Source organism: Typopeltis vanoorti, chromosome 15 (genome assembly GCF_054136105.1).
Source record: "Typopeltis vanoorti isolate ZY-2024b chromosome 15, IOZ_Tvanoo_1.0, whole genome shotgun sequence".
Classification (NCBI taxonomy): Eukaryota; Metazoa; Arthropoda; class Arachnida; order Uropygi; family Thelyphonidae; genus Typopeltis; species Typopeltis vanoorti.
The window spans coordinates 43,546,809-43,559,723 of NC_143563.1; the positions used below are offsets into that span (position 1 = coordinate 43,546,809).

Here is a 12,915-nt window from a genome sequence, read left to right on the forward strand (position 1 = left end):
AGTTCAAATTTGGAACTGTATGGTAAATGAATATTAACTAGTGGCTTCTTGTTATTACAGTTTAAGATGAAAGAGAAGGAATGCTGGTGGAAGCCATAAAGTTACCTAGAAGAGATATAAGTAAGAAATGAAATGTTTATGACAAAGAGAATCTGTGAAGAGAGGAGGGTCACTGATTAATCTTACCCTCTTCTGTAAAGCATGGCATAATCATTGAAGTTTTGGGCACACTACTTCAAATATGTGAGCAGTATTCCATGGTTGGATGGATTTGGAATTTATATATTATTAAAAGTACATGTGAGAAATGATGTCTTGAGTGAAAAAGACAGATGCTGAAGCTACAGCATAAGACTATTCATGCTAATAAAGACTGGAAGTGTTACAATTTGATGGAATAATTACAGTACAAAGAGGAATAATTAAACAGAAAGTTTAATCATTTCAATATTTCATCTCTGTCACAGAGATATCTTCAGAATACAATGTTAAAATTGTAATAACACAAACAAAAGCACAAAAGAAACAATAAGTGGAAGAAATGAAATTAGAATATATAAAGACTAAAGTCACGTGAAGGAGGTTGCCCTCTATGGGTGCTGTTGGCTAATCTTAGATGATGGGAGGAAGGCCTAAGAATTAAAACTTCCCAAAGTTTGGGAAGTTTAATACAACAATATTTATTAAGATTAGCCTCTTTTTTAAATCTGCTACTCTTTCAAGTATATATTTACTGTGATAGAGCATGATAGCTTTCTTCTGTGCAAGGTATCCAATGCCTAGTCTGCTAGACCTAACTGACCATAGTTGTGGCAGTGGATGTATTTTTTGTGTTCATCTGGGTGGATGTTAGCAGATCTCCCAGTCTAATCATAATATGATAAACTGCAGGAACAAGGAACCTTGCAAACATCTAGAATAGAGAGAGAGAGAGAAGAAGTGGATTAAGAGAGCAGAGCAGAGAAGGGAAACCAGTTTCAAATGAAGTTTGTCTGGCTATTTTTTTCTGAAGTGTCCCAGAGAATAGTAATGGCATTACTGTATCAGTAATGCCATTACTATTCAGAGGGGTGTGAGGTGGAAAGGACAGATAATTTGTAGATCTTTTTTGGCATTGCCAGTATTGGACAGGAAGGTTTGGCGAATAAAGGCAAGTTCCAGTGTAAGAGAAGCTTGAGTAAAACAGAGATTGGAGAGAAAAAACCTGACAAGATTAAACTTGTCAGATTTTTTAATTGTTTATTTTTAATATACTCTTTATATTAATATGTGGTCTCAATACTGAAACTACCTACAGAATTTGAACTCAGTAAGAGAAGATCACTTATGTACAGTACTGGGAGGAGACCTCCACATAGCCTTTTAAGGAATGCAGAGAACCGAGCGGGACTTCTGATTTAATGTCCAATTCTCACCTTTTCATAGTGCACCCTGTTAGGTATCTATCTGGATACTGAATGAACAAAGATGGGTTGGCAATATGGGATCTAGTTGACCAAATTGTATTCTTACTGGTGTAAACCACTATGTAAAATGATGGTACAACATGACAGAATTTCATGCCAGCTGGGGTGATGCATGATTAAACAATGCCCCTGTAGTCTTTGTCAGGGAAACAGGGTGAACAGCAAAAAGTCAGCTACTGGAACAAATCCCAGAACATGTCCCAACTCAACATCAACACAGTTCAAGATTGGTACTATCAGCGTAAGAAGCATCAATGGAAAACAAATGGAACTAGCAGAAAAATTGGATAAGTAACAAAATAAGTAACAAAATTGGATAAGTGACATAATAGGCATGATGGAAACACAGAAGACAAAAACAGGCTTCTTTCTAAGCAACAAAGGTTATATTCAGGCAATAGCAATCAGGGAAAAGATGGAGTAGCTGTGGTATTCAACACTAAATATGAGGATAATCTTCTTGAATGGCAGGGCAATATCAAGTAGAGTGATGTGGGCAAATATCACAATGGGGAACTGGACAATGAGACTTATTGTAGACAATGAGACCAAGGAAGAAATGGAGCAAATTTCTTAAGGCATTAGAGAAGGCAGCTGGCTTAATGAAAAGGAAGAGTTGGTCCTTGTTAGAAATCTAAACAACAGAGTAGGAAATGATTATTAGATGTATAGAAATGTTTTGGGAAAACTTGGAGAAAAGCACAAAGCTAATAATAATAATAATAAATTCTGCTGGATTTCTGCTCAGGACATGAACTAGTTATTACTAACGCTATGTTCAACATAAAAATGTGCACAAATTCACATGAAATAAAAAAGCAAGAAATAAGAAAAGACTCATTGACTATGTTATAGTTGATAGCGATATTTTCTCATGGGTTCAGGATATACAGAGGATTTGAAATAGGAAGTAATCGCTATTTAGTTTTGAGCAGAATAAAACTGGATTTCATATTGAAAAGAAGAGTGTATAAGACAGTTTTAAAATGAATCAAAGTTGAGCAGCTTTCAGAGTTGAACTGTAGACTGAAATACACAAACATCATTGAAGAAAAAATGAAAGAGTTTGAAAACAGGAATGAAACATTGGAGATTCAGTGGCAAGCCCTGAAGAAAACACTGATTGATTGATTGATTCAGCCAAAGAGGATTGTGGTGAGGTTGTCTGTAAGGATAGAAAAAATCAGAACTCCATGGTGGACTCAGGAAGTTAAAGAGGCAGTCAAGGAAAAGAAGAAGAAAGAATATTAAAAGTTCCTGATAAGTAACTCAGCTTGTGTTCTTAGATAAAACAGAGAAAAATGTAAGAAAGCAAAGCATGTGTAAAAGTCATGGAAAGATTTTGGTAAGAACATAGAAAAATATCAGAAAGGTAGCAAAATATTCTGGAGGCTATTGAAAAAAGCTTAGAAATGGAGGAAAAAGTACTGGAAAAACAATAAGAATCATAGATGATAAAGGTGATATGAAAACTGAAGATAATGATATCTAGATGTCTAGAGTAATTACTTTGAAAGCCTGCTAATTGAAACAAGCAGTTTCAGAATGATGGTAGAAAACTCCTAACAGGAATGCAGTCAGGAATACATATCCATACTTGAAATAGAAAATGTAATCAAAAACCTGAAATGTGAAAAGCCAGCTGGAGTAGATGAAATATGGCCAGAAAAGCTCAAATGTGGAGGTATAAAAGCTTTACAGTAGCTGCATTGCATAATTCAGAAGGCCTGGTCAGAAGAACAAATTCCAGATGATTGGAACAGAGCTCTCACAGTACTCATCTATTAAAAGAGAAATAAAACTGAATGAGAAAATTACAGAGGTATTTCCCTACTGAATGCTTCTGGTAAGATGCTTGAGAACCAGCTAAGAACAATTGTGGAAAGGAAGCTTGGTAAACAACAAGCTTGATTCAAGCCAAATAGAGGTTGTCAGGATCAGATTTTCACTTTAAGACAAATAGTTGAGAAATCTTGAGAATATAACAAGGATTTGTATTTAAGATTTGTTGATCTGGAAAAGACATATGACAAGAGGAAAGCTCTTCAAAATGCTCAAGTTATATGGTGGTGTAAATGGGACATTATATCAATCAATGTATAATCTCTATTTAAGTTGTAAGTCAGCAGTTAGACTTGAAGGAGGAATAGGAAGATTGTTTGAGGTAAAATGATGTGTGACAAGAGTGCACATTATCTCCACTGTTATTTATTATCTATATTGATCACATTATGAAGGAAAGTGATATCAAGTCTGATATCAAAATTGGTGATGATAATCTCAGCTCTTTACTTTATGCAGATGATGTTATACTTGTGAATAAATCCAGTACAAGTCTGCAAGATTCCCTGACTAAAATAAATAATTGTTGTAATAAATTTGATATGAAAATCAGCAATAAAAAGCCAAAGACAATGAAAATAGGCAGAAACATTGAAAACATGAACTGTATCCTGAATGGTGAACCTACAGAAGAAGTAAATTTAGGCACAACATTTAGTGAAGATGATAAAGGAAATATTGAAATAGACAACAGAATTAGTAAAGCTGGTATGGTAGGAAATCAGATGAATAAATTTGTATGAAATAAGAAACAAATTAGTTAAAACACTAAATTAGCTGTATACAAGACAGTGTTGAAACCAATTTTAACTTGTGGATCTGAGAGTTGGGTTAGAAATAAAATGATTATCAAAGACTGGAGACCTCTAATATGAGAGTTCTGAGAAAGATTAGTGCAGATGACATCAATCGCATTAAGAATGAGGATATTAGGAAAGAACTTGCCATTGTTAGGATTCGGGAATGTGTTGGTAGAGCTAATCTCAAGTGGTATGGTCACATAAATAGAATGGGAGAGGAAAGATTAACAAAACAAGTGTTCTTTGCAGGTCGGCAGGGATAAGAACAAGAAGTCCAAGATATGGATGGATTGGTACAGTAAAAACCACCTTAAAAACAGAACTATAAGTTCTGATAATATTGGAATCTTGACAACTTTTGAGAAAAACGTGATTGGAAGTCAGTAATGGTGTAAATTTTTCATGTAGTACTATCATAATATTCTGTATATCGCCCCCCCCCCTTGATGATACATATCAGGAATTTGATGATGATGATTTTGACAATTTATTATTTACTATCATATATTCTATTATCAATCTGTGTTCTCCTGCCATCAAGTGTATTTATGACAATCTTTGTGTAGGAAAAATGTAATCATGGTTTTAGAATTAATATAAAATACATAATCAATTATCCTTCTCCCATTCCTATTAATTGTTCTGCTCGCCATGTATACCGATGACTGAATTAATTTTGCAATTGCCAATTTGCATTTGTTTTCCATCATTATTATATAGTCAGACTTATTTGCTTTGTTCATTATTTCTTTCAGGAGGGAGTAAAAGTTTTCATCACTTTCTTTGTCATCTTGCACCAGCACATAAATTCTGATGACAGTCACTTATACTTGTAACTTAATTCTGATTTATTATTATTACGTAACACCTCCAGGGAGTCCAAAGACTCATCGAGGGAGGGCACCTACTCCACAGCTCTCTGTCTCCACCAACTACAACAAACTGCAACTACACCAATGCCATCTACCACCCACAACCACTAGGATTTCCACAGACAATCACAAATATCTATGCCCATGGAAGGATTCTAACCTAAAACTTTTTGGCTGGAGAGCAGATATGCTAACCAGTCAACCGATATATTTGCTGGCCTGGTTTGTCAAGTGGTTATCATATCCTCTCTCTCCATCTAACAGGCTGCAGGTTCAAATCCCTCGGCCTGGAGGTTTGTGATTATCTTTAAGTGGAAGATGAATTTCATCATCTGGTGTGAGACCACAACCTCACTTATTGGAGGCCTCTTCGAAGTGACTTGAAAAATTCCATGTTTGGCCTATAGAACAAAGTTTCAGGACTAAGTAAAAAATAAATGAAAATATAAAATTAATAAAATTAGGAAAAAATTCTTAGTCCAAAATATACCATTGGTTTACAAAAAAACTTTTGAGGGTGGAAGTCACAAAAAAATAAATAATTTTATCCCAGGTGCTTGTCTATTTCTGTTAAGCAATAAGATGAAAGAACAGTATATACAAGTTAAATAGTATATCAGTAACATAATAATTTTTTTTTCTAATATCATGGATGAAAAAGTACTGCCAAGTTACAAGATAAGATTCAGCATAGCCTAAAATTCAGAGGACACTTGTTGTAAAGGCTACAGATTATTCTGCTTAAGGAATACCCTGACAAGTACAGATAAAGAAGTGTTTGTACCACTGTATAAAGCAGACTATGCATGGACTACTGTACTCTAGTTTCTATCGTGACATAGAAACTTTGAGATGAATCCACAGATGAGTAACTAAGGCAATCGAAGGACTCTGGAATGTTGGGGGAGAGGTTTAGGAAATGTAAATTGCAGAAGTTAGTGAGAACATTATATCGGCTTAATACAGAAGAACATTTTACAGAATCAATGGAAGGATAGTATAAGGAAAAAATTGCATAAAGGAATGTGAAGAGCAGAATTTTTACATGAAGTGTGGTGGGTAAGTGAAATACATTACTAGAATGTATTGAGAATGAGTTTAAGGCTTATGATAGACATACTGCTTGCTGAGTTAGGCCCCCTGTGATGAGTCTGTTGATTCTACAAAGATAATAATAATAATAATAATAATGCTCATATAACAGAATGAAATCAAAAGCATTTGTGTTAAGCAAACTGATACCTGATACACTGATCCATTCAATCTTTCCACTGGCTCTTTTTTGTATTCCATCTTCTGTTCAGTAAAGAACTCTCTTATAGCAGTCTCAGAACAGTCTACTCCAACTATTCTGTGGCCTTCTTCATATAACCTAGCATAAATAATAATAATAATTAAGAATTCCTTGATCAAACATCATTAATTCCATAAAAATATCACTACAATACCAATTGCTGCATTAAAATCAGAATAACAAATGTAAAAGTTATCTATGCCCTTCTATAACCATTGTTATACAACATAAATCACAACAGCTTTGTATGTTTTGGATACAGTCCACAGGATCTCCTGGAGAAAAACCACGATGCTCTACCATAGTAAATTCAAAAAAGAAAGATTGTTTTTAGAATATGCAGCAGCACTCAGAAATCAACCAAATTTAAATAAATACAGTTGCATAAAACTTCCCAAAATTTGGGAAATATTAATTATCAGAGATCCCACTTGACATCCTAGGCCACCTACAAATGCCCATATAGGGCACACCGCCTAAATAGGACCTTAGAGTCCTATTTAGGTGGTGTTTTACCCATGTGTTTCACTTAGTATTGTGTTGTATTTGAGCGTGTGTTACAAGAGTTATTTGTGATACCTGAAGATATCTCAGTGACTGAGACAAAATATTGGCAGCATTAGTTTTAGACCTTTCCTAGCTGCAAATATTCCATTAAACTTTCAAACATGAAGGTAGTAAAGAGATTGGTGAGAATGATAACCACAGAAAAACAGCAACATTCTCTGTGGTTATCAGCATGGGTTTGTTAAAGGGAGATCATGTTTTACTAACTTACTTATGTACTATAACAAAGTGACAAATATCTTGGAGAGAGGAGATGCATATACAATGGTGTACTGAGATTTTGCAAAAGCTTATGATAGACTGCCACACGACAAGCTGTTAAATAAACTGAAATGAGTTGGAATGGATAACAGACTTCCGAGTTGGATCAGTGACTGGCCATCAAACAGGAATCAATGTATATGGGGTGCAGTATCCCAAAAGAGGAAAGTGGTTGGCTGCAGGGGTCAGTTTTGGAACATTGTTGTTCAATTTGTATATTAATGATACTGGGATGGATTTAATTAGTGCTATGAAGCTGGTTGCAAATTATGCAAAATTGGGGAGAGCAATACAGAGTCAAGCATATGTTATGACATTACAATAGGACTTGAATAGATTGCAAGAATCAGCAGGTAAGTGGAACTGTCAGTTCATTGTTGCAGTGTAATGTTTTGAAATTTTGTAAGCAACAATGCAAAGTATACACTTGGTGGGGAAACTTTAAAAGAGGTAGAGGAGACGAGAGATCTGGAAGTGGTGGTGAACAAGGACCTGAAATTTAGAGGCCAAACTGCACAAGTTGTGAAGATGTCACATCAGATAACGGCAATGATGCGGGGGACCCTGACATGCAGAAATAAGGTTATAAGGCCTGGATCAGGCCTCATATGGATTATTGTGCACAGATTTGGCCATTGGGTTTTCAAGGTGATGAGGATATGTTAGAAAGGGTCCAGAGAAGATTCACAAAAGTGGTCAGTGGTCTTTGGAATGTGGAGTACGAGGACTGATTGAGAGAATGTAAATTGCAAAGCTTCATGAATAGGAGGGTGGGAGGATATGACTGAGACATATAAGCTAGTCAGGGGTTGTTATCAGGTTGACATGGAAGAGATTTTTCATAGAATGGGGAAGGGGGGATAGAACATGAGGCCATCCCTGGAAATTGTATAAAGAGGGTGTGAGCTGAAAAGTGATCTGAGGTCAGATGTTAATAATAATAATAACAGAACAAAACTATAAGGATATATAATTTTTCTTCACATATGTGATAGAAATAAACTACCACCTCCTGTAAAATATATATTTATTTGTGGTTATCTATACAAAAGGTTGTTCAACCTGCAACATGCTAATACCACAAATGAACAGAAACTGAAGAGAAGGAAGAAACTTGTTAACAATGGACTGAAATACTAACAGATTCTGTTTTAAGAAATACGTATTCCAAAGTACTTGAGAAGATGGTATGAATGAAGAGAAAAAAAAACATGTTTTGCAAGTTTGGAGTTCTCATCCCCTCTTCTCAAATTCACATCTTGTCTACCCTCCTGAATCAACATTCTCTTTTTCCTATTCAAAAGTATACTAGATTCTCTGACCAAGCAGTCTTTCATATAATGGATAGACAGGTAGATCTGTATTGGAACGCTTAAAAAAAGCACCAAGTTAACATTAAATTCTGATAAATGTGGGTTTTCCATTTCATCGAATCACATGGTTCACTGGAAAAAAGACAGAAGTGTTACATCAAAGTAATTTTATTTAATGGAAAGATTATATAAAGAAATCTGTGAGCTTTTATTAATTTACCAAATTGAAATAGATATGAATGCTTAAGACTTGACCCAATTCTGAGAAGTTATCTTTCTCATTGCTCTTATTTGAATTTTTTTTTTTCTTTTTAACAACTGAATTACTTTTTGCTTTGGACTTTAATGGCATTACAGATTGATTTCCTTATGCTTGTAATAACATATGAGGTGGTATCAAAAAGTTTTGAGACTAGGTTTGTAACACGCCAACAGATGCACAGTCACAGGGAGCACCTACCTTCATAAGTCAGTGGGCCAAAAGACATCATCCTGTGTACATCGGGAGCTGTGCAACTGATGCTATTCTGACCATCTGCGTTACCATATCTGCGATTTCATCATGGACAGCAAGTTAGAACAAAGAGCAAACATGAATTCTGCATGAAACTGGGCAAATCTGCCACAGAGACATTTGACATGATTCGGCAAGTTTACGGCGAAGCTGCAATGAGTCATTCGAGGTGCTTTGAGTGGCACACATGCTTCAAGAGCAGAAGAACATCACTGGAATATGATGAGAGATCAGGAAGACCTTCAACGAGCTCAACTCCCAAAAATGTCGAAACCATTCAGCAACTTCTGCATGAGGATCGTGGGGGAACACTCCACAACACTGCTGCCATTGTTGGTGTGTCATGCGGAACAGTCCAGCCAATCCTCACGTGTGATTTGAACATGTGCCGTGTTGCTGCCAAGTTCGTCCCCAGGCTGCTGACCCAGGAGCAGAAGGAACATGCATCGAAGTCTGCCAAGAACTCCTTCAGCATGCCGTGGATGACCCATCCTTCATGTCGAGGATCATTACCAGTAACGAAACTTTGGTGTACGGGTACGACCCTGAGACGAAGCAACAGTCTTCACAGTGGAAGAACCCATCATCTCCATGACCGAAAAAGGCGAGGCAGGTTCGCAGCTCGATCAAGTGCATGCTCATCATCTTTTTCGACATTTGCTGCATTGTGCATCGAGAATTCGTCCTCAGAGGCCAGACCATCAATAGCGAGTTCTACTGCCAGGTTTTAAGGCATCTGAGGGACAACATTCGGCGAAACGACCAGATCTGTGGTGCGCGAAAAACTGGATGCTCCACGACGACAATGCACCATGTCACTGAGCTCTCTTCACACGTGAGTTTCTTGCCAGAAACAACATGATCTCACTTCCATACCCACCCTACTCACTAGATTTGGCTCCTGCAGACTTCACCTTCTTCCTGAAGATGAGATCCAGCTCAAAGGTAACCGTTTTGACACCACTGCAGAGATCCAGCGCGAATCACAGAAGGTGCTTGACATGCTTCGAAAAGAAGACTTCCAGGATACATTCCAGAAGTGGCAAGAATGCTGTATTGATAAGCAAGGGGACTATTTTGAAGGTGACAGTGTGTAAACGTAGATAAATAAAGTAATTTCTCGTAAACAGAGGTAGTCTATCAACTTTTTGATACCACCTCGTAATATAATGTAACACATGCTTATTTTACTAACATGCTTTTTAATTCTACAATGTGCTTGTATTTGTTATTCTGTTCTCTATAACTCTTGCATTGAAAATGGTCCAGAAACTTGAAACTAAGAATTTTGTAGTCATTCAAATGGAGAGAATTCTGTTTCTATTATAAGCATAATTCTGATGGGAGACTAATTAGAGGAATATAGAATGGAAGGAGGAGATGGTGTGCAGAAACAAGGGGAGTGAGTTTGTTGAATTTCTGAGGGATAAATTTGTTAAATAGAATTTGACTGAAGTAACTAGAGACTTTAGTGTTTTAGATTTGGTAATAACCTCACAAGATATAGTTGTTAATGAGGTATTAACTGCCACCAGTTGGTGAGAGTGTTCATGAGGTATTTGTTTGGGAAGTGATGAAAATAAAAGATTACTACCAAAAAAAAAAGGATATATGTGGAACTATAAGGTGGGTGATTATGGGAAGCTCTGTAGTCAACTAGCATCAATACATTGGGTTGATGAGTGGTGCAGAAAAGATGTTAACAGTGAATGGGAATTCATAAGGCAGTATCTGACACAAGCAATGTAGAACAGAGTAGAAATAAAATGGATTAATCATGAAATCAAGGAAGCGGTGTTGGAAAAGAAATTGTTACAGAAAAGGTACAAGACAGTGGCAATCAGCAGATCAGTGAAGAGCTGATCTGCTGATCTTTTCTCATCTGATCTTTTATCATGCTTGTCACCTTTTCTGCACTATGAAGTGCAGGAAAGGTGACAAGCATGATAAAAGAAAGAAAAGGTGCAGTATTAGAGCAGATTGGTTTATCAGGCCAAGTTTAATTCAAGGGAATTCTTCCTCTATATGGAAAACAAGAGAAAGAATAATTATGGTAGGCTGATACTGGTGGGGGCAGCAGAGTGACTGAGGCAAAGGATAAGCATGGAATTATTGAACGAGCACTTTATCAGTGTATGTCATGCTGGTGTAAATGATGCTGTACAATATGCAGAAGGGAGGGAAGCAAGTATTAGGAGAATTGGAAGTGAAATATTCCCACAACCTTATTAAATGCTAATAAGGTTGTGGGAATCGATGATATATAACCACATATTTTTAAGGAATGAGCTTAACAGCTAGCTATGCCCTTGACCTGGTTATTTAATGAGTCTTGAAATGTGTAAGTTTCCTAAGGAGGAAAGAAGGTAAAATAGTGCCACTCCAAAAGAATGGTACTATAACAGATGTTTACAATTATATACCAGTCTGTATAACTGGAATTGTAGTCACGGTGCTGAAGAGATTAGTTAGGAATAGAATACAACATTGGGTTGATGGACGTAGTATTCTTTATTATGGTGGTCAGCATGAAATTGCAAAGGGTAGGTTTTATTTTAGCAATTTACTTGCATTTTATGGTAGAGTAATGAGTGTGTTAGATAAGGGTATAAGATATCAGATATACAGTGATATTCTTGGATTTTACAGAAGAGTTTGATAGACTACCACATATGTTGGTGTACAAGCTGCAAAGGATGGGAATAGAAAATGTTGGTCAAATGGATTAGTGATTGGTACTAGCAAGTTGTGTATGATGAAGTAGTCTCAAAAAAGGAGAGCAACAACCAGTGGTGCATCCCAGAGTTCTGTTCCTGGGCTCCTGCTGTTTAACATCTTTGAAAATTATATATCACGTGACCTGACAGGAGCTCTTCAGTTGTCTGTTGATCATGCAAAGTTGGGGAGAATTATAAGTAGCACTGCTGATGTTAATTCCCTTCAGGAAAATTTGAATAGACTTTTAACTTGGACAAAGGAGTGAAGTTGTAGTTTTAATAAGTACAAGGTTACATTTTGGAGTGCAGAAATATAAGGCTGTGTGCTATATTGATGGAACTGTACTGCAGGATGTGGATGAGATTTGAAATTTGGGAGTGATGGTAGACAGTAGATTGAAGTTTAGAAAGCATACTGCAAGTGTTGCAAAGACTGTGTATTGTAGTGTCGCTATGATAAGAAGTACACTAACATGTAAGGATAAGGGGGTAGTTGTGCCACTGTATAAAGCACTAGTGAGACCACAATGGGACTATTGTACTCATAATGTTTCCACATCACCTGGTTTTCAGCATGATGTGAAACATTGAAGAGGGTTCAAAGATGAGTGACTAAGACAACATCAGGACTGGAATGTTGGCTATGGAGAGAGGTTGAAGAAATGTGGATTACAGAGTTGGATGGATGAGAGGTTGATAGAGACATTTAAGTCAGTGAGGAGATTTTATCAGATTAATCTAAAAGGGATTACAAAACGAGTAGAAGGTGAGCGGGGAAGAACCAAAGGCCATCCCTGGAAGTTATGTAAGAATGTGGTGAAGAGTAGATTTTTTATGTGTAGAACAGTGAGTGAATGGAACACATTTCTGGAATAGGTTGTTAATGTAAGGAGTGTTAAGGATTTTAAGATTCAGCATGATAAATATGTTGTCAGTAGAATGAATCTGCTAACTCCAAGGAGGGTAATAATATAATAATAAAAATAACTGATTATATTTGTTAACTAGTGACTTTCTGAAAGTTCAGCAACTTGAGCAACAAGTGATAGATTCATAATTATATTTGTTTATCATTTGGACTTTACCAAATTCTCTGCAGAAAATATTTATAGCCAGCTGTCTAAATTTCTTCCTCTCCTTCCTTTACATCTACATAATACTGTAATTTACTAGCAACAGGAAGCAACAGATTCAAACAGATTCCTGTAAAGTATTTCAATTTAATTTTCATCTATTTTTATCAACAACAAAAAGTAATATCTTTTAACA

At 36.2% G+C, this 12,915-nt stretch overlaps 1 protein-coding gene across 2 annotated transcripts in view; it reads right to left on the minus strand.

Moving 5' to 3' along the window:
• The window catches only part of LOC150098712 (thiopurine S-methyltransferase-like), a 100,774-nt gene that overhangs the window by 60,507 nt on the left and 27,352 nt on the right, over nt 1-12,915 (minus strand). For both annotated transcript variants that reach the window (XM_090405218.1, XM_090405219.1), the window contains exon 4: nt 6,223-6,352. In XM_090405218.1, coding sequence (XP_090261344.1) covers nt 6,223-6,352 — 130 coding nt within the window. The remainder of the gene's footprint in view (nt 1-6,222; nt 6,353-12,915) is intronic.